Genomic DNA, 27784 nt, shown 5'->3' with positions numbered 1-27784 from the left:
CGAATCTCTCTGCTCGCACGCAGATTTCTTTTGCTCTGTCACAAAACCAGACACGCATGCTCAGATACACGCTGCTCTCGCCCGGAGAGAGTGCACGCACTTAAAACGTGTCTTCTTTCGCTCAAATTGCGTCCTGTGCACTCACAACTTTCTCTATGCTCATGTGCTAGATATTAATTATTTTCACACCTTTCTATTTCTTATCTTTTCTGTTCACATCTTTCGCATATTTTACCGCGTGAAGTGTGAACTGTCTGATCTGTTAACATGGGCTTGGGAAAAATGCGCATCACAGACAGTGTGTGAACCTGGAGTTACGTAGGCATATGCCCAGTCTGTTCTGTTCTCGCGCTCCATTTAGGTGCGCTGCATTCTGATTGGATTGGATAGCATACTGTGGGAGGTCGGGGCCCCGGAAAATCGTGCTATAAAGTGATTTAGAAATCGCGCACGCTCAAATCGTGATTTTATGACGATTTCGATTAATCGCACAGCACTACATTATAAATGTCTTTACTATCACTTTTCATTAATTTAATGTGTTTTAGCTGAAGATTTAATTTCTTTAAATCTTACTGATCCCTAAACTTTTGAACAGCAATACTATATATATATATGCTGTTTTTTTGCTGTTCAAAAGTTACTATGTCAAGAGTATGGCACTAAAAAAATAGGAGAACAAGATGGGAAGGAAAAAAAGAGCCAGAGAAGGCAAAAGAACATTCTTTTTGTGAGCAGGCCTTAAGGCGGTCTTCACTGCAGATTTATTTGTCTGGTAATTATGCTGTGCTATCTGTTTTTGTTTTCTTGTTTACTTCTTTGGTTGTCAAGAGAACTCTTTGTCAGGCTATGTCAGTGTTCTCCTAAAAAGGATAAACAGTTGGGGGAGAATTAGGTAGTAAATTGAAACAACGGCACAAGAATCTCTCATTAGAAAGCAGTAATTTTAGCATCTATAAATGAAGCATTTAAAGCTAGTTGTGTTTTTACCTAATTGTGCTAGGTTTACCAAAGTGTGCTCTTATTGCACAGCCTTTGTTTTGTTGTTGTTTTGTGTCGTGCCCAACCAAAAAAAGTACATTTCATATTTTTAAGCATCTCATTTAAATCAAGCTCTAAGCTAAAATCTTGCTGATTTTGAAGCACTCAGTGTAGCGTGTTTAGAGCAGAACTTCAATGCAATGAAAGGAATAACATAATTACTAATTCAGAATGTGAAGTTTCTGTTGCACACTGTTAATGCACACCAGTTAGAGACCAAGGGTTAACATAATTGTGCCCAGTTCCCATTCATTAATTCAATTCACTTTAAATTGGATGCCATCTTCTCTGACCATCTGATCTCAACCCATTCAGGCTGTTCGTGAAACTAAGCAGAGGAAAGAGAGAACACAGTGGTGTTGAAAATGGCAAGGGCGGCTCACTGAAATACAACACTTTGCTCTTCTTTTCATATGCTAATTCTCTACAAAGGGCAGAGATGATGAGGGCAGTTTTTAAGAATAATGATGGAGAACATTTGCCCTCTTTGGACCAAAACTAATCTGACGCCCTTCTGCTATTTTCATCAAATGTACATTGTCTTAAAATGTCATCTCCCGCATATTACCAGTGCAGGGTAATTTGCTTAGCTTGGAAACTCGTCACATGGACACAGTGAGCAACGAAGGACAATGAAAAAGTGAGCTTCACCTATGAGAGTAGTTACTTTGGAGCTTAAGCAGGTCATATTTTTTTCTCCATATTTCATTTTCTTTAGCTAAACCTGCTGAACTGTTCTGAAAGTGCAACTGCAATGATGTTATGTGCCAACAACACTTCAATAACATCTCTTGATACTATGATACTACAGGCCAAGAATGGCATATTGTTCATGGCATGCGGAATCCACTCCATTAAACCTTTTTTGCAACATTTTGTTGTATTTTTCCTTTGAAATATAGAGAATGTAAATACATTTCATTTTTGAAACATGTACATTGTATTATTTTGTAGTTGTATATAATGCACCATTTACTCTTGACCCATGGCTCTCATCAAATTAGATTTTTTGCACTTTGTAGATAAAGTTTGATCATTTCTGATCTACCTGTGAACAACTCATTCCTAACCAGGTGAAAGCAGATTCCGGGGAACAATATTTAGATTTCGATTTCGATTAAGCCTATTCTTTACAAGAGAATCTATGACTAAAAATAAAAATACTAGGGTAGTCAAACAATTTTTTCCCCTCCAGGTCCTTGCAGTTTAGGAAAGAAAAAATAAAAAGCTTACAACAATTCAATGCTATGTTATATTCTCCTCCTTAACAGAAATCAATAATTATATTAAATGCCGCTGAAATCAAAGCTAAAGGAATACTGCCCTACAAAGGCAAAAGACCTTAACTCGTTTGAGTGTGAAACTGAGAAAAACGACTTTTTTTTTTTTTTTTTTGTCCAGCCAAATGAATTAGGACACTGGGAATTTGGCAATTAGCCTAGATGATTTAGTAATGAAAATTATCTGCATTAAAAAATTGTGAGCTTAAACTTGATATTTACGTCTATTTTGAAGTTACTGTACTCTGCCTTTGCATTGTCTGCAAAAAGTGAGAAGTCACACCAAGGCAAAAGGCAGTAACTTCCACATTATCAATATTTGGTTGCTGATCACCATTTACAAAATCGTTATGGCACGTGTCCAACTAGAAGTGACAGCCTGGTGAATAATCTGCATAACAGCTGTTTGATAGATCGCAATCTATCTAATTTGTTTGTCTACACCGTGATTAAAATGTGGCAGACTTTAATGGACAGTAAAAAAGGCAGAACAACGTATAACTCCAAGCCGTTACTGTAACTTCATTTTGACATGCAGCTAAACAAAGGCAGAACACCATAACTCAATCTGAGCGTTTCAAACAAAGTGAAAGAGAGGTAACTGATGTTAAACAGTGTTCTGCCTTGGCTTCTCCGGGGCTTTTCGAAGTTACGGTTGAGACAACCAATTATTTTCTCGGAAAAACAATGTAATTGACTCAAGATACTTATGCACATGATAAAGGATGTCTTGAATATCCCAAAAATATCAGTAACTAATTTTCGACCAAAATCGAAGTTACAGTCATTTGCCTTTGCATGGCAGAATAGCTCCACCAAAATTAAAATTTGCTAAAAATTTACTCACCTTCAGGCCATCCAAGATGTAGAAGAGTTATTCATAATATTGCTTTTTCCAGTTAAAAAAAATTGTCTTGTTTGAATCAGGTGAGAAATATGCACAGAACAAGCTGTGATGTGAGAGGGCAAAAGTAGATGGACTTTTTCACTGAAGTGAGTGTTTTTATGGAGAATGGACTTTGGCCAGAAGCAACGTTTTAAAGTTTAAACGCCTTAATGATGAATTTGTTGCTTACAAAAGTGAGGGGTACACAGACCCAACTGATGATGAGGCTGTGAGGGTCCATCAAAAAGCTGAGAAACACTGATGTAGACTGCAGATTAGTGTTAATATTGGCAAACTGCACTCCGAGACAAATGATCTTGAAACTATGAAGATATAAAAATCAATAGAGGTCAGCAAAAAGCAGACAGGAGGAGAATCTTTTTTTTTTTTTATCTTATTCTCAAAACCAAGAAAATTTGTGCTAATGTTTCACATTTATTTCTACTTGCGATAAAGGTCTTTAAAGCTTGAACGAAGAATGTAAGAACTATGCAGCCTTGAAAACCTTAGAATGCTATACAATAACAAGAATACAGCTGACACATTATGCATCTATAAGCACTTTTCTATGTGATCATTTAGAGAAAAGAACCACATAAAGCACTCATCTCGGTCTAGGTACTGTAGTTTATCTCAATTCACTAGATTTCTCCATGAAGTTCCATCTTGAGGTGCATTCATAATTCATAATTTTGGATCATTCACTTTGAACTCACCAAAAACCCAATTACTTGTCTAAAGAAAACAATATGATCATAAAGATAACAGAGTGGCAAAAAAAACCTTTCTGGAGGAATAATTTATGAGGTGCACCACAAACACAAATCTGCAGGCACACACAATCAAAGTTACAGTATGTGCTGATGCAGGCACACAAGCTGTTTTTCATTATAAATTCACACTCCAAAGACCAGTGGAGGAACAACTGCAGTAAATGACTGCAATGGCTAGAAAGAATGGCCGAAAGGACAGAATGACCAAATAGAATAGTATATATTAATGAAAAAACAGAGTTATGCTATTCATTAAAAAAGAGAAAGACCATGTTTACTTGCAAACTCTCGAATGGAAATGAATTTAAAGATACAGAGTTAATAAAATGTCACTTGGGAACAAACAAGGGTCAAAACTATCTTTGATAAAACTGAATGAATATGAGACATATTTGTCTCATCAAAATGTATAATAATCATAATTTGTTATATGGGAAAAACGTATTACATTAGAAAAATGCAAAAAGAAGACTTTTGGAGCCCACTGTATTTTAATAACGCTGACAGCATTGCTTCATGGAGCCTTGTTCATGTAGGTAAGCTGATTTAATATTTGATCATGACCAGATCTGTCCAATCCCAAATACACAGATTACTTTTGATCCCCCTAAGATGCTAAGAGAAGTATTATTGTTTGGCATAATCATATTTGTGCATCCATCATCATTTTGCTTAAAATCAAGAGAAAGACGAAATACTACAGCCTCTGTCTGTCCTTTGTACAATAACGTCTTTTTAAAAATTTGTTTACAATCATTTTGTTGGCTTGATTGGTTTCCTTTTGATGCCCTTGAGATTTCACCTAATTACAGAGAATGAATGGATTCCTGAATTAAATCTTCCACTGGGATACAAACAGCGTTTTCTGCTTCACTAAATTCCAGTGCTTATGTAAAAACAGAGAGGCAGACATCTTTGTTTTCACTGAATGTTCATTTGAAATATATTAGCATCAGACAGGATGCAATGACTTCTTTGTAAATCTGTGAGCATGGCCTTAAGTTAACCAGCTTCCAGCTTGTGAAATTTTAATTAAGAAGTGCATCCTCACACAAGTCATGGTAACTCTCAAGGTAACTGCCAGAATTTCACATCTACTGTAATGACAATCCTGATCCCAGCAAAGAACAAGTGGTAAACAATTAATCTCCCCTCAGAATTGAAAAATATAATTGATCAGTGATCTTACATGACCTGCAATATGAATATCAGTTTTCCAAGACTGAACCGAAACCTCTCCAAATTTCTGAGGAAAGTGAAACCTTCTCAAAAATCAACTTAAACAGAGCGGTGAACCACAAAATGAAGCCTGCCCGCATTGCTTGCAGTAATGTGCACTACAGCCAGAGTGACGAAATAGGGCTCAGAAAATCACTCTGGATCCCTCACACCCAAGTTACCCCATCTTTGAACTCTTGCCATCTGGCCGGGCGCTTCAGAGCCGCAAATACCAGGACAGTCAGGCACAAGAACAGTTTCTTCCCCCCAGGCAATCTACCTCATGAACAGTTAAATGTTCCCCACTTATACAATAAAAAATGTGCAATATCCTTATATTTATTTGTTACCCCTTCATCCTAGTACATCCCTGCATCTTACTCAAATCCAATTCCATTATCATTTATAGCACAATTGTTTATACACTTATTTATCTGCAAAGGGTTTTATTTTTTTTATTTTTTTTGACTGTGTGTTGTTGTCAGTGTTGTTGTCTTTTGTGTACTGGAAGCTTATGTCACTAAAACAAATTCCTTGTATGCGCAAGCATACTTGGCAATAAAGCTCTTTCTGATTCTGATTTCTGATTTTGTGCACTACTTTATACTCATTAGCACTCATTAACACTTATTAACACTCATTCCCACAAAATCTACAGCTAATGGCTTGATAAACGTAAGCAGAGTGCCTGCGCTAATAGAAAAACTACAAGGGTCGATGCATAAGATTTTACGAATTTGCGTGTTGACAAATGTCGCTTAGATCTGCCCTGAAAGTTCACTGATGCAGTTGCAAAACTCACTTATTTTCATAAAAGTTTAATGACTTTAAACTACAAGCCATTTTCATTTAACATGAAACACAAAAGCCTGTAAATGTAGTTGAGAAACTTTGTTATAAAAGGCAGCAAAAATCATTCCAAATCAATAAAGCACCATGGTTAAGTAAATAGCCTCCAATCCTTTTACACTCTTTTCATTTCCTTTGATTGATTTCCTGAAATAAATGAATAAAAAAGAAATCAAGAAATAAACGCAAGCCTTACAAGCTGCGTTCATTACCTTAATACAATAATTCTGCCATGGTTCAAACCTCTTAAACATACCCTGTGCCAAAGGGGAACGCAGATGTGCAGAGAAGGTTGTTTTTAATTTATTTATTTTTTTTGCACTGGGCTCAGCAGGAAATGGTTCTGTTATACCGCTCGCTGTCCTCTGAGACCTTCACTGAAGCATTAACAATGTGAAGTCCAAGGTCTTGGTGAGGTTATTTTGTGCTGTTCCGTTGGTTTTTGGAACATTCTTAGAGTCTATGCACACAGGTTTGATCAAGGCACACTCAATGTTCACGCATAGTTCAGCAAAGTACTTGTCAGAAATCATCTACACTTGACATTTGTGAAGAAAATGTGAGTGGTGCTTGCCTGTGCAAATCTTAGAGCCAGGGCATTGTGTGTGGTTCCCAGAGTGTTGCTATAGTTGCTAATGTCTGTGCTGAATGGCTGTGTTCAAAGTCTACACACTGTAACAAAACTGTCACCGGGGTGGAACACTTTCAAAAGCTACTAATATGTACACTTTTGGTACTAATGTATGCTTTCAAAATACAAATATGTACCATTTAGGGGAAAATAAGGTAAAAAGATCCACCAGTATATTTCACCAGGTGAAAATTCAAATCACTCTTATAATTTGAGGCATTTTTAATTTTATAATTATATTTTAATTTCAAGTGAGAAATAAGCATTTGTAATAACTACATATTTTTTGGTTATGACTACAGCTCATTTGAATTTGTTTTAAATTAATATGTTATGATGTCTTAGAAACTAACGAATGAATGAATGTCACTGACTGACTGAGCATTAAGGTAACTTCTGGACACAGATGATATTTTGGACATCTTCCTAATCTAACCCATCTGGTTCTCATCAACCAAATAGTAGAGTGCTCCATGACCTTGACTGGATGTGTCAAATAAGAGGGGAGACAGAAGTATTATGTTTTGTTTGTTGTTTTAGATATTGTTTTAGAGGGTTTTTTTTTTGTTATACTTTGCTGTAAGACTTCATTATAACCTCAAACATCAGTCTCTGTCAGTCGACATCTGCTAGAGGCTATTCGCTTCATAACAGCTTTACGAATCGGTAAGGATGGACAGCTGCTTCCAGAGTCTAATAAATGCAATAAATAATAAATATAAGATCGGTGCATAAAAATGCATCTTGAATATTGAGCAATAGTGGTTTGCATATATTAGCATTATATGAGTCATTATTTGAGACTGGTTAATATTTTAACATCACAGTGTATGGGTATAAGGGAATTATCACCTATCGTATACAATTTGCTGGAAGCCATCAGTAGTATTTCAGTGTCCAAAGTGTTAAATGACTGTTTAGCTGTTGTTCTCGAGGGAAGACATAGTTCTTGTGACTGATAGCTTTGTTTTTATGGGTCTGTAGTGGCACTTTGAGAGTCACTAATCTTGCCTTCCTGCTTTCGGAACTTTAGCTCACACTGGTCCTCAAGAGAGAGAGGCTACATTCATTGATTCTTTTTACCCCAGTTACTTCCAACCGTTAAATATTTATTAACATATGCATTTTACCCAATCTTAGCCACTGTACTTGCTATTATTAGTCTTTGCCTTTTCAGTCCAGTATTATTCTTGGCCACTATAACTCGGCCTGAATAAGCAACAATGATTTCATTCAAAACGGCAGTAGGTTGCAGTAATGGATTGCATGGTTAGTCATCCACCTGTAAAAAAGTACAAACCCACAGGTAGCAGAAAGCCTACTACACAACACAAAAAGTACTTTAAAGGAGAATGTAAGAAGAAAAATCTAACTTATAGTGCTGTGTGGGCTATGTAAGCCCATTGGCTCTCCACATGAGCATATCCGCAGATCCTTCATGCTTGAGAACTTGAGTGGAAAGCCTGCTAAAACCTTACAAAATTAGCAGCAAGACAGCAAAACATGGTGCAAAGTTTTTGCTGCGTCACATCTAGTTAATAGAAAATTTTAGTGTATATTACAAGATGTGTGCAAGATTGCACTAGACAAAAGTCATGTAATATTTATGTGTGCCCCCAGTGAAAAGCAGCGTCACTTTGTCAATCGCAAATCTTTATAAATGAGTGTTTGTGTGGTTATTGTTTTTATGTTTTTCAGGTAATGAGGGATAATGGCTTTTCAAACACATTCTTACAGATTTTAGAGCCATGTGCATTTTGTTTTTAATTTTTTTCTTTTATTTTTTTTTTTTATTATCGTTTTGATTAAAACACAATAATAATGTGTGTGAGTCAAATCAAGTCACACCTCCTGCAGATCAATTGCTTTAAAAAGAAAATTCTGTCAGCACCTACCTATCCACATATCACTCAAAACTCCTGAGATATTTTTCCCTATGCAACAAAAAGAGCTGCTGTTATTAAAGTGCCAAAACTGCTTTCTGTTCAACAAAATTCATTAAGTTCAGTTGCAATTTTACTTGGTTTATTAAAAAAATCATTATTTACCTGAATTATGTGGGGGTTTGAATTCCTAACTTAGGCAAAATTACCAAACTAAAAATTGCACCCATACGTATACAAATGTCATATATATATATATATATATATATATATATATATATATATATATATACACACACACACACACACACACACACACACACACACAGCGGGTAAGTATGGAATATGTCATCATTTTTCTCAGTAAATATATTTCTAAAGATGCTTGAAATTTTCACCAGATGTCGGTAACAACCCAAGTAATCCATATATACAAACACTGTAAAAACCGAACAGTGAAATTAATTAAAAAAATGAAAGTTAATTTCACTCAAATAATAATGAAAGTTCATTGGAATGAATTGAAATAAGTTCTGTAAACTCAAAATGCTGTTGTAGTGAGTGGGGTGAACTTAAAATTATGGCATTTTCAAGTTCCCAGCATGCATTGCATCAGCCAACAAGGAAAATAAATGTAGAAATTAGGTGCTATCTGTGTGTGTTTTTACACAAGAATAACATAGAGAGACATAAGTTAGTACTTAAATGTTGTGTTATGTTAGGATTTACATATGTTTCTGTTATGTTAGTCTTGTAGTGTTACCGTTGCGGTGAAGAGTAGAGCCTGTGGTTAGGTTGAGGATGGAAAAAGCAAACTTAAAAGGCTATATATACTGCATGATGTTTGTATATTAATATGCAAGTATTGTGAGTCTTTTTGATAACTACATTAGTAGTTACATTTGAGTGTATTTCCCACAGTATAAGGGTTGAAAAATTGTGAACATTTTTAGTGAATTACTCTCTAATTATAAGTTGAGAAATATCAATATTTATAAGATAATATTTAGATAATTTAAGGCAACTGGAAATGTAATTTTTATTTTATGTAAACTTAAAACATTTAAAAACACCACTTAAATGTTTTTGTGTAATCTGTTACAAAATATTTTTTGAGTTCTGTGAACTTATTAGGGTTTACAGTGATGTTACAAAATATTTTTTGTTTTGAAATTAAGTTATGTGTAATAAAACGGAATGACATAGGGAAAAAGTATTGAACACATAGTCAAGACACCGGCTGAAATCTATCAGTAACCAGTAAGCAATCCTGCCCCTTTAGTCAGTGGAAATTATTATTAGCTGGTTCAGTCCCAAAACCTACAGTACCAGGATGATGAAGATGTAACAAGGGTGGACATTTCAGCGAGAAAATGGTCCCAAACACAGCCAAGGAAACTCTCAATTGGTTTCAGAAAAAGAAAATAAAGCTGCTAGAGTGGCCCAGCCAATCACCTGACTTGAATCCAAGAGAAAATAAGAAGATCAGAGTTCATAGAAGAGGCCCACATAACCTTCAAAATTTGAAGACTGTTTGTGTGGAAGAATGGGCCAAAATCACACTTGAGCAATGCATGAGCAATGAGTTTCTTCATACAGGAGGCATCTTGAAGCTGTCATTACCAACAAAGACTTTTGTACGAAGTATTAAATACATTTTAGTAGTTCAGTACCTTTTTCCCTGTGTCATTTCATTTTATTACACATAACTTAATTTCTGAAATTATTTGTGTTATTTTCTTTGTATGTATGGACTACTTTGGTTGTTACCGACATCTGGTGAAAACGTAATGTCAACAGCACCTTTAGAAACATGTTTACTGGGAAAAATGGTTACGTGTTCAATACTTATTTTACCTGCTGTATATATATGTCAGTATATATAGTATATATAGTATAGACATATATATAGCTTTTAATTCAATTGTTTTGAAAATGGATTATAATAATAAATGTCTTTATATAAGAATCATGTTATATTAGAATTAATATATTAGAATGATTTCTGAAGGATCATGTTACACTGAAGACTGCCAATATGGCTGTTGAAAATTTAGCTTTGGCATAAGAGGAATAAATTACATTATAAAATAGAAAATAATTATTTTAAATCATAATATTTCATAATAGTTTACTCTATATTTGAATAAATAAATACAGCCTTGGTGTGCAAAAGAGACTTCAAAAAATATTTAATAATCTTACCGACTCTATAAGTATGTACCAAACTATAAGTATGTAAGCCAGGGTGAAACCCTGATCATTATTATTTCAGGAAACATACAGTACAATCTCAGTTAGAGGTATTGAGTTGGCCTTTAAAAATTGTTACAGTTGTGTAACCACTTGCGTATGCATGTCATTTCTGTTTAGCAGTTGTGTTGAGTTTGTTGTACATTGCCTTTAATATCTTACAGAACATGGCACACTAAATGTGCTACACAAACCGGGAGTGGAGTGTCGATAAATAATTCAGGGAAATGTGTAAAGAATGCTGTTGTATTCCACATTAACAGTAATGCTTAACAACCGCAATGTGCTTTGTACATCCCAAGGTTCTGCTGATGATTGCTAACAAGGTGTGTTAGAATAGTGTGTAGAGGAAGAGGAGTAATTGAGCTTTTTTGCACAATGAGAGTAATCACATGAAAATCTACACAGCTGCAATAACATATGTCACACCTCAACACCATTCACGAGTTCAACCGTTCCCCCTCCCCTCCAGAAATACCACAGGAAATGCAAACGCATCTTGAATATTGTACAATTTCTATAGTCCTTTAAGTGGTTGCTTGTAAGAGGTGTGAATTATTTACAGTAGAATCCAGAGGAACTGAGAATGGCCCTTTCACAGTGGTCAATCCAATCTGGAGGAAATTGTCACAGGCAATTGGCGAACTCCGTTTAACACTGAGTCATAATGTATATATGAATGCCATTCTCATCCACCCCCATCCCCTCAAATATACTTCCAGTTTACAAAGTCCAATATTATACAACAGTAACAGACAGTATGCGACCACTAGGATACATTTCAGATGTAGAAAAATTAACGAAAAATTAGTGCCTGATCTCCGAATCTGAAGGGTCCCGTCTTAATAACAACGTCTGACCCAATGTACAATGGAACTAAAGCAGTCTGTTGTGGTCAGATAACCAGAATGCATTTGATTATTCTGTCAGTGTTGGTAAAATATAAGCAAATCTTCTATGGACAGATGGGATCTAGAAGCTAAAAAAACACTTAAATATTAGCAGCCCGGATTAACTCTGGAAAAGCAGAGAACGGAAGCATTTAGCTGAAGTGTGTGATACTATCAGCTGACCACTCAGTCGACTGTCTGTGTAGATATGAGGCTGAAATTAATGGAAGGGCTGCATATGAAATATGAAACAGAGAGCCATCACACAGGTTAAAAAGAATATAAATATTAGAAAAATATCCATATATCTCCAATCAAAACATGCTGACATTAGATCCAACACTTCACCAACCGACCTCTTAGATGTCTTACTATTGGAGCCCTCTTTTTCATTTTGGCCTAAGTGGTCTGTTGGGATGCTGTAATATAGTGCATTAGTCTGGCTGTTGTATAAAACATTCATCCAGTGGGACAATGTGATTTTGCATCAAACCAGTGCAGTCTTTACATTCGGAATCTTCGTTTGAGTTGACTGAGAAGTCATTCTTATTAATTTTGAAACGGAAAACAAGTTCAGCTAGGCCATTTTAAAAATATCATCTCTCTTCACCAATACTTAACAGCAGCCTTCTTAATATTTGCTCTTATTCATTATAAAATCAGTGTAAAAAACACAAAGCTAAGTTCCATTAACAAATCCTTTGATCAGGCAAATTCAACAAGGGAAAAAAGAGAAAAAGCTGTCATGGGAACACTAGGAGGAACTTTGATTTGTTTTTATGTTGTTTTGGGTTAGGGATATTGTCATTCTATACAGGATTTCGTGGAACTTTGATTTTTCCAGCCTAAAATGACTGATTTTGCTGCGGCTTTTCTAAAAATTTGCGGTGATATTTGCAGCATTTATTATTGTTTTGCAGTGAAAATATACCACAGACAACATTCTTCTAACACTGTTATGACTTTTCTGACTCCGAGGAACATTGTAGGGCTCTAGACTAATGTTTGAGGAAAACCAGCACCAGTGCCATTAAGTTCTACAGAAGGCGGAACCAGCACCTGACAGTAAAGCACTCACCCTAATTGCACATGAACAGTACATTTCGGAGATGTCTATTTGATGTCTGCATTTACATATGCGAGATGTATTTTTAAGAGTGCTTGCTCTCTCTAAGATGTTTCCTGTCAGATGTCAAATAGACATTTATTAGAATGCATGTAAAACTGATTCTGAGACGTTTATCAGAGTACACAGCAGATGTTTCCCAGATCTTTAGCAGAAGTCTTACAGATGTACTTGTATATACAACCTACAATGTACAACCTGTGAAGGATGAACAAATATCGTCACATTAAAAATAACAAAATTCGGTAATACACTTTAAAGTGCTGGGAAAAGTTGTGTGAAGCATTTAAAATCACTGGAAAACATTAGACCATTTCTTGCCACAAGTTGTTCCTGTAGTTATACTATGTTAAATCCAGGGTGAATGGTGGTGATTTGTGTTTCTTGAACAATGTTTTTCCTGGTTTCCACATCAGTGGCGTTTGTTCTGAGATCAGCTTTAAAAAAATTCTGCCCCGAATTTGAATGCTTCTCACAAGATTTCACAGAGATGTTATTGATTCTGTGGCAAATTCGACTGCTTTCATCAATGTATCTCCCAGCGCTGTGTATAATGGGGTCGCGTGATCCAGATCAGCCCGCGGCTCCGGCTCGAGCAGATAAACGGTTTGTGCTGTGTAGCCCAAACGAGTAGCGCGGATATGTTCCGCTTTCAGTTCATTTATCCAATGTAGCTCTTGTAAATCGGTCATGATAAGAACGCAAGGCTGTTCATTTAATTTTTGGAACTGAGAAACAACCTTTCTTTGACTGAATGCACGCTGCGATGACGTCACGGGATGCGTCTAAGCCCAAAATCTGCAGAAAATCTGCGGCAATTACGAAAATTTTCGAAATTTTGAGAAAAATTGCGGAGTTTGCTTGATAAATTCAGTGATTCCAGAATCACAAAATCATGGAAGGACTGTACAATATTTGAAGAAAAGAACAGGTAAAACACACTGCCGCTGAGACATTTTTATAATTAATATTTCAAATAAACAATACAAAACAAAAAAATAGTTAAGTTAGAAAAGACAAAATGCAAAAGACCTATAACTTTTGTCCAACACTGAAAAGGTTTATGACCACTCCACAATGCTTTTAAATGACAGTTACAGTACCACCTTAAAATGCATCCAAGACTCATTTGTAAGGATTCTATGGAATTAAGGGACCTTTATCTTTTTTTTTTTTTTTTTTTTGTACTGTTTGTTGTGTAAAATCTACAGAACAGTCCCTTTTCACATTTTCAGGGTCGTCATAGTTGGGTAATAATGGTGAACCTACAACAAATATAATATTTGTGTTACCATTTGATCCAATTTCTGTAATTTAATGCCAAGGTAATATAATACTTTCTTCTTTTTTTTTTTTTACAATGTTAATACAATGTTTCACAGTCTGTGAAAAGAATCCATTATGTAGGTTTATTTCTACATGTAAACATCAGGGCTGCACACTACGCAGAACTCACTGGTGAATGCCTTTTAAATTCAGATTTTATTTATGAATTTGAATGGTCAATAACTGTCCAGACAAAGTTTGAATAATTGCATCGGCACAAGTGCGAAGTGTGCACAGTGCACGGCAAAAATGTTGTTACGTGCTATGGAGGTTTTCTTTTTTTAATTTATTTGATTCCTCAGTGTTTGCTAAACATTCTGTAATTTATGAGTCGGTATATAATACAGCATGTGGTGTTGGCCTATATGCCATTCCTCATATTATTAATTTTTGTTAATAAAGGTTATGTAAGATAGTTTGTTATTTTAGCCTACTGTGTTCTTGTTGTTGGCTTTTTAATTAAGAATAACAATCAATCCATCTTTTGTTTTAGTCTTAAAAAGTGAAAGGTGTAGCCTATAGATATGAGCAAAACAGACAATTATCTTTTCTTGTAAAATGTGACACCAAGATCGAAAGTGGCTCAACTTGTAACACAGCAAAAGAGGAACTCCGGTTCACAAAATGTTAATCACAAATAAGAACGTTTGAATGTTGAACACTTTCGTTACCATATCTATAAACTGTGATATAAGTTCATCAGGATGCATTGATTAATCCCTGCTCAATTCAATTCAAATTCCAACTACAGAATTAAAATGGGGAAATGTCTTTTCTTGGTAAACATGTCATATAATCCAAAACATTTAATGATAAACATTCTAGGGGTGGAGGATATGTATAAGTTTGTGAACAACGGCTGTTTAAATCCTATTTAAATCTGTGGAGCATTCTGTAAGTGCACAATCCATGCAAGCCTCCTTAACAGTATGTATCAATCCGATGTTCAAAAACCCCTCATGATTCACCATGGAGCATGGCGTAAACTGAGAGGGCATGAACTAGCATCCAGATCCTAGAAGTGAAGTACTGCCCACAACAGTCCCACATCTGCACAGGTCATTACACAGAAATCAATTGTTTGTTCATATGCCCCTCACAAATAGAACACAAGCCAACAAACTGTGAAACATGAACATAATCACACCATTTGACCAATGAGTGTCAACTACTGTAAATATCACAGACCCTAGATAAACACATCCAGTGAGTACCACTGACAAATGGCTTTGTGCCATAACGAATAGAAGACATCTATGTAATCTGTACAAGCAAAATGAAAAGAATAGCTGGAAGTTGTTACCAGCTGCCTCCTATAGGAACATAATGGATTCTGCATTATTAATAAACTGATGAATGTGCATCTTGAGTTCCACCTCAGTCCAAACATGCTTGGCTTCAGGTGTTTTCAACAAACCTCTAGCAAAAATTAGCCTAAGGTCATATGCACTGATTCCTCCCTTTAATTTATTTTTTACTAATCCAAACAGTCTTCCATTAAGTAACAGTAAATCTGTCATTGTAATCCATGTGACGTCAGATAAAATAGATTTCCCAGTCACTGCTTTACAGGTAAAGCCTTCATCCCATTATAAGCATCCCTTTGTAATATTCCGTAGGCAGAAGGACGCTGAACTGTAGGTTTCTATGACAGAATGAACGGTTGACATGAGCGATTTAACCTACATAAAATTCTGTCAAAGGGAATTTAATAACCTCACATCATATGTCCTGTTACTGTTTAATCACACATCACATTTCATGGCTCCTCTTTACACTGAAACAATGACAACTATTAAAACTATGTCCTTGATTGCCTCTGACAGCACAATAAATAAATATGAAATGGCACTGACAATTAGTCCTCAAGCATTAAAATATGTTAATAAGAAATGACACCAAAATATTATGGAAGACTGAGGTTAAATGCTTGACTATAAAACAGCTATTGATGATATTAGAGTCTTCAAAAGGACACAATTCATCAAATTATTCTGTTTTATGAGGTTTCTGAACTAGAGAAAGTTTCTGAACTGGGTTCTAAACTTGTAATTGATAGTTTTATTCAAAACTTTAATGTGACAAAAATTTAGAAAAATATTGTTATGTTACATTACAGATTATATAATATTATATATTACAATGATATTACACTAAAAACAACAGTCTACAATGCATTTTTACAAAATTTTGTTAACAGGTAATTTTTTAACATTCATAATAATCAAGGCAATATGTTATTATTAAAATTGTTGTTTATAAGTAGAAAGTATTAATTAAACATTTTATGATAAAATACTGTTCAAATTTTATAATCGACTTAATCAAATATTTTTTGTTATGTGTTGTCCCAAGAGTGTATTGTATTGGTAAAATTGTTCTGTCTTTGTCTTTAGCAATGGCCACAGCTGATAAAAAGGACACTTTTGTTATGGGTCATTCCATTTGTACCATCTGTGTCATTAGCTAACTGTATCAGCCAGTTCATTAACATACAGATTTTAAAATTAAATACCTTGACACATCAACATGATGTAGGTTTAATGACATATAGCCTACAGTTTGAATGATACAAAGTTATTCACTGCACTGCCATACAGTCAGTGTAGCCCATGTGACAACTAGCCCCATACATACTTTGCAGTAACGTTTACACAGTGATGGCCACAGATCTTTATGCTTTGCTCAAGCAATGCATCTCCTAGTGGTAATGATATTTCAACACGTCCCATAGGTGTAAGCCATCCCGCCTGGCAACATGTTTCATTCAGAAGGCAGCTATACATGACCACAGGCTACTGATACCCCACAATGCACCTGTAACGCAGGAACTGTCAATTGAATGGTAAGCTATAGGGCCTACATCACACTGGATATCATTGCTAATGAACATCCACATCTACCATTTACCTCGCAAGGTCACGACAGCTCCTAAAGGCTATTGTACGTAGCCGCTACGTCTGTTTGTCTTACCGTATACTCCCTGGCAAAAAACGCCTTCAAATAGTGCGGCCAATAACCACAGGAGAGCAAAGATAATATCCATCTTCACGTTAGTCTGAACATATCCAGGTCCTCAGGCGGCGAACAGTTGAAGGCAGTGCGTGCAGTCCAAATCTCGCAGCTCGCGTGACCGTATCATCAAGAAACAGCTGAAGAAGTGTCTGTCAGTCAGAGATGTCTCGCTAATCATTTCTTGCCAATTCAAAGGAGATTTTTTCACCAAACTGGTCTAGGCGGAGATATAAAGCTGTGACAGATGAGGAGGACGTGCATCAAACCTTCAGAGCGGGTCTCCTGCTCACACCTTCGCCGGCATTAAGCACCGACGCGACTTGCGAAAGTGAATGACAGCGCCGTGGGAAACACGCGCGCAATTAATCGGTTGCGCGCTGGCATCCACCTCTTCGACGTTCCCAAAAGATAACACTGCGGAATTCAATGCGAAAAATAACCATTAACCGACGAGACCGCCGCTCGCATCCTCTTCGTGGTTACAGGATGCCGGTGAGGCAGAAAGGCACGCCGATAAAAGCTGCTCCTATAGTAACACTGTGATTCTTCGTCTCCAGCGGATAAAAAAAAAAGATGAAATCCGTTATTTCATAAGAGCTGTGTGGGCCAGTTTTACTTCTCAGAAGTCTCTGGCCCCGGTTTGAAAAAAAAAAAAAATACAGATGACACGTAAACAGATGCGTCAGGATGTCTATTTTCAGAATAAAGCGTAATTTAGACTGGATGAAATGTGAAGGGTGGCTGGGAACGCTGCGCCATACGTACTGCGCTGGAACGCCGGAGCCCAGCTGGCTGACTACGTCAAAGAGCGCGTGAGGGAGTGAGCGAGCGAGCGAGCGCGCTCCGATCTCATTTGTATGAGAAGCACTCTCGCGCTGAGAACGTTCGCAGCAGAGCAACGTGAACTTCATTATAAATTAAAGGCCGCTAGTCTAAATGGTATACATGCTTTCCGACGTTAGTTAGTGCGTTGTTTTCTCTCACTGAAACGGAAGATGATGTAGCTGCTATTAATTTCGCCGCGCTTCCTCCTCCCCTGTCGACTTTATAACTATTAAATGAATGATTCTTTTCTTTCCATTACCAGCATCTCGATCGCAACAGCACGAGTGGCTGCGAGGCTATACACTGTGAAACATTTTGTCATTAACTCAGGTAATGTTAATATGCCAATAGGCTATATTTGAGCTAATGAAATCTGTTACTGTAAAAACGTTCTGATGATGACACAGGTGAATAGAATAGAAGGCCTCATGATGACTATACATGTATTCAGCATCACTGGGCTCACTAGCAACAATGAACAACGATCAGTGACACTGAAAATTATGCTGTAACCATGAACTAAATAATTAAAATGTACCACAAAACTCAACTGTACAACAAGAATAAGTCAAGTCACCTTTATTTATATAGCGCTTTTAACAATACAGATTGTGTCAAAGTAGCTTTACAGTATTAAATAGGAAAATAGTGTGTCAATAATGCAAAAGGACAATAGAAAACACTCAATTTTCAGTTAAAGGCAGTTCATCATTCAATTCAGTGATGTCATCATCCAGCTCTGTTCAGTTTAAATAGTATCTGTGCAATCAAGTCGACGATATCGCTGGAAAATAAGTGTCTCCAACTAAGCAAACCAGAGGCGACAGCAGCAAGGAACCAAAACTCCATCTGTGACAGAATGGAGAAAAACCTTGGGAGAAACCAGGCTCAGTCGGGGGGCCAGACAAACCAGCAGGTTGTTCCAGCAAAGTCAGATTGTGTGGAAGACTCATCTGGTTCCTGTGGTCTTGTCCCGATGGCCATCTAGAGACAAGGTCTTCACTGGGGATCTGTCTCTGGGGCTCAACTAGTTGTTCTGGTCTCCACTGACATTCAGGGCTGTTGAGGTCATCTCTATAGGTCCTGATCCACCATCTGGGCTGGATACGTACTGGATCCGGGGGGCTGCAGTGACCATCTGATCTGGATACAGACTGGATCTGGTGGCTACGGTGACCTTGGAATAAGAAAGAAACAGACTAATATTAGCATAGATGCCATTCTTCTATCGATGTAACAAATACATCGGGTGTTATGGGAAGTGTTCCCGGTTCTGGCTGACCTAATTAATGCAGCCTAAAAATCCTTTAACGGATCTGAATATTAGAAATCTGTTAGTGTGTTATGTGTAAGCCAGGTTAAAGAGATGGGTCTTTAATCTAGATTTAAACTGACAGAGTGTGTCTGCCTCATGAACAGTGTTTGGTAGATTATTCCAGAGTTTGGGTGCTAAATAGGAAAAGGATCTACTGCCCACAGTTGATTTTGATATTCTAGGTATTATCAAATTGCCAGAGTTTTGAGATCGCAGTGGACATGGAGGACTATAAAAAAAACATTAAAAAAATAAATAAATAAATAAAATCTAAATTTTAAGAATGTTTTACATTAATTCATATACATATTGCCATTTTATTTACCCATTTGAAAGCAAATTATAAAATATAAAGCAAATTATAGTATAAACCTGTAAAACCTCAACAGCTTTTTTTTTAAATGGCTTTCAATGTAGCATGTACTTTACTGTTTTTATTATTTAGCACTTTACCCAAAGCGGGCCAGTTGTCTGCAAATGTAAATTAATATAACATAGATGCACCTTAAATGTGTAGCTAATATTCTATAACTTAATTAATTATACAGTGCCTTGCGATAGTGTTACACATACCCCTTCATTTTTTTCTTGTTTTGTTATGTTGCTGCCTTTTGTTAACCTGCTTTAAATGACTTTTTTCCCCACATCAATCTACACTCCATACACCATATTGACAAAGCAAAAAACAGAATTGTCACAACTTCGTAAATTTATTATTAAAAAATAAATAAATAAAAAAACTGAAATAAGTACATTGCATAAGTATTCATACCCTTAGCTAAATATTTTGCTGAAGCACCTTTACAGGCTCAAGTCTTTTTTGTTTGATACAACAAGCTTTGCTCATCAGCATTTGGCAATTATCTGGCATCCTTCTCCTCGTCTCTTCACCTCTCAAACTCTGTCAGGTTGGATGGGGGGCGGACACACATTTTCAGGTTTCTCCAGAAATATTTGACTGGGTTCAATCCCAGGCTCTGGCTAGGCCACTCAAGGACATTCATAGAGTTGTCTATAAGCCACTGTTGCTGTGTGCTTAGGGTCATTGTCCTGCTGGAAGGTGAACCTTCTGCCCGGTCTGAGTTTCTGAATGCTCTGGACTGGGTTTTCATTTAGGCTATCTCAATATTTTGGTGCATTGAGTGTTTCTTCTACTGATGAGTCCCTCAGTCCCTGCCGCTGAAAAACAGCTCCACAGCATGAGGCTGCTACTGGCACACTTTACTTTTGGGATGGTACTCTGCAGGTGATGAGCAGTGCCTGGTTTCCTTCAAACTCGATGCTTGGAATTGAGGTTCATCAGACCAGAGAATCTTGTTTCTCACAGTCTGGGGGAACTTTAGATGCTTTTTTTTTTTTTTGCTAATTCTCAGTGTGTTTTCATGTGTCTTCACTGAAGAGAGGATTGAGTCTGGCCACGACGCCATAAAGCCCAGATGGGTGGAGTGTTGCAGTGATGTTTGTCCTTCTGTAGATTTCTCCACATGTGATCATGGAGCTCAACTAGAGTGACCATCAGGTTCTTGGTAACCACTCAAACCTCTCCATCAATTGCTCAGTTTGGCCAGGTGGCCAGCTCTATGAAGAGTCCTGGTTGTTTCTGTGATTGGCCATCTATCCAGCGCATTGTGATTGGCCGAATGCCTCAAGCGTGTGACGGAAATGTTATGCCTCTTAACATATTGTGATGCCTTGTCCAGTCAGAGCGATGAGACATAAACATAAAACCATTATAAACGTGATATAAACATAATTTCTAGTCGTGTCTTCTTTTGGAAGGCAAAAACAAAGTAGTTTCGCTTTCTCAACGAAACAGCGTCACACACCGCGGCCTTGTGTGAGCAGAGGACGGAGGCCTAGAGTGAGTCGTGGTCTAGAGTGAACCACGGCCGGCTTGAGTGAGCAGAGGCGGGCAGCTTGAGAACGGTGCAGCAGGCGGATTCTACGACGGAGCGTACCTTGTGCTTGCAGCAACCACATGTGACAACCCTGGACGAAGCTGGACAAAGCTGGACTCCGCTTCGTCCACGGTTATCCAATTCAGCGATCCACAGTGCAAAATTTATGTATTTCCTCAGCGACCAGTACAGATCAGCCCCAGGCATGATGAAGGCCAAACAAAGTAGTTTCGCTTTCACAGTGAAACACACAACATGGCAGCGGTGGCAACAACAATACTACAACGAGAACAAAAGGTACGTCTTCTTTCTTTGCGTGAACATCAGGGGGCGTGGACAAGTGTTAACTTTTATAAAGAATATCTCTTTGGATTTGAGACTTTAGTCTTTGCAGCTTCACAGATCTTCTTTATTCACCAAGAGAATGTAACACTCCAAAGAGAAAGGAAAATTTGAAATCACATCATATGACCCCTTTAAGTGTAATAGAGACTACATGCTTCTGTGAACCTTCAATGAAGCAGATTTTTTTTTTCTGAACTCTTCTCCAGATGTGTGGCTTGATGCAAACCTGTTTGTGAGCACTACAGGCAGTTATTTTGACCTCAGGGCTTGGTTTTTGCTCTGATATGCATTATTAGCTGTTAGACCTATTATTAAGACATGTTTGCCTTTCCAAATCATACCCATTCAATTGAATTTGCAAGGGGTTAACTTCACTCGAAGTGTAGTAACAATTATAAGCAATATGAATGCTTCTGAGGCTAATTTCAACTGTCCCAGATAAGGGTATGAATACTTATCCAATGGAATCATTTAAGTGTTTTATTTTTTTTAAAATTGCAAAGATGTTAAAAACCTGTTTTTTGCTTTACCATTATGATGTATGGGGTGTAGATTGATGTGGAAAAAAAGTAATTTAAAGCAGTTTAACATAAGGCAGCAACATAACATAACGTGAAAAAATGAAGGGTTATGAATACTTTCGCAAAACACTGTAAATGACCATTATACATCCTTGTTCACACTTACTCCTCTTCATTCATTAACCTAATCTAACCTATCATTTGTGTTACCAGCCCAAATCTTCTTAAAATACGCTACCAGCACAATACAGTACATTGTTTATAATATTTATATTTTATGTTCATATTCAAAAGTCATATGCAGCCAAATTAACAACTGAGTGCTATGCATTACAAGATCTTATTCAGCCTGTCAATTAAGGGCTTCTAAACATCTGATCATTTGTTGTTTAATAAACTGTGTGCAGTACTGCCATCTTCTGGAATAAGAAAAAAAAAAATCCAATGAGACATACTAGTTGACTACACTACATACAAACAAAATAGTTGATTAAAATAAAGTGTGTGTGGTGGTGGTGGTGGTGGGGGGTTCTATAAGCATAATATTATTTTTAATAATCTGCTACTTGATATTCAAATGTTGTAGCCGATTATTATTAGTATTATAGTATTGTGTAGCATTAAAAACTACACAAATTAGAAAGGACAGAAAATGTTTACTGGTGGTTATCTAGACATTATCTGAATCTACCACTTGTTCAAATCATTTAAAACACAGTGGAAGTTACAACTACTCTTTAAAGTAATAATTACCAGTGTGTAGTCTGTAGATATAAAAAAAAAAAAAAAATTTAAGGCTTTTAAACCCCTTTTTAAGACCTGCACAATTAAAAAGTACAATATGTTATAAACAGCTTTCAAATAAAGTTCAAATACAGGTTTTGACAAAAACAAATAGTTTTATACAATGATAAACATTTTAGCCTTTAAACCATTTTTTAAGAAAAGTCAAAATTCTAAATTATATTCATGTTCATTTAAGATAACTATATATATATATATATATATATATATAGTTTGAAATGTGCAGCACTCACATTTATTTATTTTATTAAAGTTTAATCATCACATTCAATTCCTGTTTTCTGTACCCAAATTTAAGACTTATTTAAATTATAATTAAGACTTTTCTTTACCCTTTAAAATATTTAAGACTTTTTAAGGACCTGCAGTGACCCTGAAATGTTCAGCACTCACATTTATTTATTTTTTTAGTTTAATCATCACATTCAATTCCCTGTTTCTGTGCCCAAATTTAAAGTTTAATATATTTAAGACTTTTCTTTCATATTTAAGACTGTTTTCTGTGCCCAAATGTGCAGCACTCAAGACTTATTTAAATTAATCATAATTAAGACTGTTTTCTGTGCCCAATTACCCTTTAAAATATTTAAGACTTTTTAAGGACCTGCAGTGACCCTGATTACTGTGAATGGTTTCTTGGGGGCATTTAAAAAGATTTTGTACTTTTTTTTTATAAACCAAATAATGGAGTGTGCACCTTAGTGAGCCAAGAAGCTGGGCTGTCAGCCCACTGGCCTGGAGTTCCAATTGCATTTCAAGGAAGATGCATCTTAAGTGACAGATATACTGTAACTGACAGACTAGTTGACTATCTGCACTGTTCAGACTATCTCAAACTCTGCCAAGCTATAGTGCGTTAGAGCACCACTGCTTTTTTTTTTCTAACTCTGCCAAGCTAGTGCGTTAGAGCACCACTGATTTTTGCTTTTTTTTTCTTTGTTTGAACGGAGTTTTAGCGATTTATTAGTAATGGAGGTGTTGAGACATAATGAAAGAACAGAGCGTTAGCCAATTATTAGCCCGAGAGATGTTCAGTTCCTAGACGTGAACCACCATCTTAGGAACTGACAGCTGGCCAACGTACTGTAACTGATGACCAACAAAGGCTGTGTACTTGCTCCATGAGGAAGTTAGCCACAGGAGCTGCTGAAACAGTTCTACTCAGCCATTTAGAGTCTTGTGTGCACTCAATACTGTGTGGTTTGGTTCAGCTACAAAATCAGACATAGAGGACTAGACTCGACTGATGATTATTGGTCTCCCCTGCCCACCCTTCAAGGAGCATCCAGAGTGAGAATTTGGATCCCTTCACACCCAAGTTACATCACTCTTGCCATCTGGCCGGTCTTACCGCAAATACCAGGACAGTCAGGCACAAGAACAGTTTCTTCAATTACCTCAGAACAGTTAAATGTTCCACACACTTATCAATAAAAATGTGCAATATCCTTATATTTATTGTTACCCCTTCATCCTTAGTAATCCCTGCACTTACTCAAATCAAATTCCATTATCATTTATAGCACAATTGTTTTATACACTTACCTTTTTATCTGCAAAGGGTTTTTATTTTTTATTTTTTGCCTGTGTGTTGGTTGTCTTTTGTACTGGAAGCTTATGTCACTAAAACAAATCCTTGTATGCGCAAATAATGGCAATAAAGCTCTTTCTGATTCTGATTCTGATTAGATTGATTCTGATAATGGATGAAAGAACAGAGCGTTAGCCAATTATTAGCCCGAGAGATGTTCAGTTCCTAAGGAAGACGTGTTTAGGAATGACACGTAGTGTTATGATTTTATTGGTTTGCTGAGTTAGACAAACATAATGCTGTTCACCATTTAGATCTTGTGTGCAAATCAAAAAATCAATAGTAGACTTGATGAAGTCTCTGTCAGGAGCTCTGAGAAATTTGTTTTTGTTGAGGACTTATGAGTATTAATTAATGAAAATTTATTACTGTGCTATAGTTTTTCTTAGAAATTTGTAGTATTATTGACTAACATATTTATACTGTAAAATCATCACAAAAACGATGTAGTGCTCAAAAAATGCTACTTATGTAAAAAATACATTTATACAACTATTATACTTTTTTTCAGAGTTCTTTGGTGTATAGAAAGTTCAAAAGAATGGCATTTATTTGAAATAGAAATATTTTATAGCATTTTAAATGTAGTTAGTGTCATTTTCAAAAATGTAATGCATCATTGCTGAATTAAAGTATTACTTTATTTTAAATATTATATTATATTATATTATATTATATTATATTATATTATATATTTTACAATAGTACACTAGTAAAAAATTATACAGTAATAACAAAATCCTATTTTAGATTACATTTGCTTGCTGGTCTTGTGATACTTAAGGGTGTTTGCTTAACTATTATACATTCATTGTAACTTTAACATCTGAATTTTTTTTTCAGCTTTTTTGCAAGAGTTTGATATATTCACTCAGTACAAAAATAAGAACAAAATCACTTACATTTCACCAGAACAGCTGGAGAATAGCTAGAAATATTAAAGACAACTCCTGAAGAGTAGCAGCATTGAAATATTATTCTCAACTAATCTACCTCGAGGTCACCTTGTTAATTTTTTTTTTTTTTTAATTTACATTTATCTGTAAAAAAGATCCAAATAACTCTGAAAAGGCAAGAATTATACTGATACCTTTTCATGAAAAAGGTAATGTTCTTACATCAAAGCATTAAATCAAAAATAACTAAATGAATGAATCACCTTAGTATGTATCCTTTCAGATGCTACAACTAAGCAGTGTTAATTAAGAGAGGCTAAAGAGGAGAGGCTTTTTATGCGGATGCTTATAATGAATGAATTCCATTAATATACAAAATAATCTGATCAGAAATGTGTTCCTATCCTTGCATTCACTCCTTCATGTCAAGGTCCCTCAGCTCCACAGATCACAGAAGGGCTCCCCATTAACAGGCAGTTATGTGAGCTTGCCGTTGTTGGATATTCGGAGTTAGTGATGCAGCATAATGACCTGGACAGCTCTGAGGTTTCTAGCGAGCAGCTGTCTCGTCAATCTCAGCTCTCCACTGCAAAGGCTAATTTTAACCCAGTGCTAATTTGCCTCAACTCTCTGACAAACACAGATTTCTAACACACCCTAATTAACCAATAACATGGGCCACTACACCACATGCGCAGCTGTCATGTCTGGTGTGTAGCTCAAGGTGTAAGGTGTCTAGCTTAAGCTGAAGTCCAGCAATTAACCTGACACACAAAGAAGAGCTCTAATGCCTCCTGCTACAGTCATATTTATTCACTTTAGTAGGCAACCGTGCAGGTGTGTTCAAAAAAATAAATAAAATTAAATTAAAACTAAAAACTCACCATTATTGCTCTTGTTGGTGGTGGATAAACATACACAGTATAGACTTAACCTATAAAATGTATTTATACAGATACAGTTCTTTTACATTGTTATAATATATCAAAATATTGTATTTTAAATTATTGTGTTATATTTTTATATGTTATATTTTATTATTACCGTTGTTGATGTGGATAAAAATGTACCGTACTGTATAAAGTCCACTTCATTTCAAAAGACTAAGGTCAATTTTTTTTTTTTTTTTTTTTTTTTTTTGGAGGAAGTTGATCTTTTTGTTTAGCAAATATGCTGTTTTAATTTGTTAAAAGTGACATTAAAGACATTTGTATTGTTACAAACGATTTCCATTTCTAATAAATGCTGTTCTTTTTTTATTTCTATTCATGAAAGAAACATGAAATCCTTAATCCTTATTATTTTCATTCTATTTATTTCTTTTTAATTATGCAAATATATAACAATGCAATGAAATTACATTTTTATATTTATTTCATTATTTTAATAGTTATTTAAAAAAAATTAAAAAATGCAGCCTTGGTGAGCATAAAAAACTCGAATGCCTAGCCCCAGTGCCATAACATTAAATCTGACTTATTTTATTTAAAATTGTGGGCCTTAAAAACAAGTTGAAGCATTGGTGAAAGTTGTGCAACAGAGTGAAACAAAGGGGAGAACAGCTCAGTGTTTCTCCCTTGAATCTCACGCTTCATAGACTGCTTAGCACAGCATGCTGATTACCATGTGCTTGCACTTTGGTTTCTGTATTAGGATTTTAGACATTAAACAGTAAATTCTACATGCATCTGAATATTATTTTCCCCCAAACTTAAGTTCTTTAAGCACTTTTACATTCTGGTCTCAACTGTGATGAAATGACTGTGATGGAGTTTATTTTTTATCAATAACATTCTAGAGAATTAAAATTTTTACATAAACATAAACTTAACAAAATTCACAGTCTCTGCCTGGCATTTAAACGCAACATCCTACTAGACTGCAAATCTAACAAAAGGTCAATGACAAGATGTTAAGTCAATAACACAGTCCATAACAAAGAAGGTGTAAGTTAATTAGCTGCAAGATATATTGGAAAAGCAAAAGCTTATGCTTTTTACACAGTTTGCACTGTTTTAAAGTGCACACTCCTCTTCAGTACATGAAAAGCTGAGTGCCTGTTTCCTGTCAACATTTCCCTGTAAGAGTCATTAGTGATGTAACCAGTTACACTGATATGTCAAATGGAGAGAGAAAGGGAAATTAAAGACAGTGACACAGAATAAATGGCTCAAAAAAAAAAAAGGCTGGGTAACATAAAAACAGAAGATATACAAATAATTATCTTTAGATATTGTGTAAAGGGTAAGTTTTTGAGTAAAAAATAAATTAATTGAATAAATAAATAAATAAATAAATAAATAAATAAATAAATAAATAAATAATAAAAAAAATGTTCACCTAAAATTGTGTCATTTATTTAGCATCATTTTATTCAAAATATGTATGATTGACATTCTTCCAAGAAACTGAAAGGTG

At 35.8% G+C, this 27784-nt stretch overlaps 1 protein-coding gene across 1 annotated transcript in view; it reads right to left on the bottom strand.

Annotated features, from left to right (window-relative positions):
- The window catches only part of LOC109107403 (MAM domain-containing glycosylphosphatidylinositol anchor protein 2-like), a 124517-nt gene extending 106522 nt beyond the window's left edge, over positions 1-17995 (bottom strand). Inside the window, exon 1 of the mRNA XM_042742429.1 lies at positions 17130-17995. Within this exon, the coding sequence (XP_042598363.1) occupies positions 17130-17202 (73 nt within the window). The 5' untranslated portion in view covers positions 17203-17995. The remainder of the gene's footprint in view (positions 1-17129) is intronic.
- Positions 17996-27784: the final 9789 nt, after the last annotated feature.

This window comes from Cyprinus carpio, chromosome B17 (assembly GCF_018340385.1).
Source record: "Cyprinus carpio isolate SPL01 chromosome B17, ASM1834038v1, whole genome shotgun sequence".
NCBI lineage: Eukaryota > Metazoa > Chordata > Actinopteri > Cypriniformes > Cyprinidae > Cyprinus > Cyprinus carpio.
The sequence above is the reverse complement of the archived record's forward strand: the minus strand, read 5'-3'. Positions and strand labels throughout refer to the sequence as shown.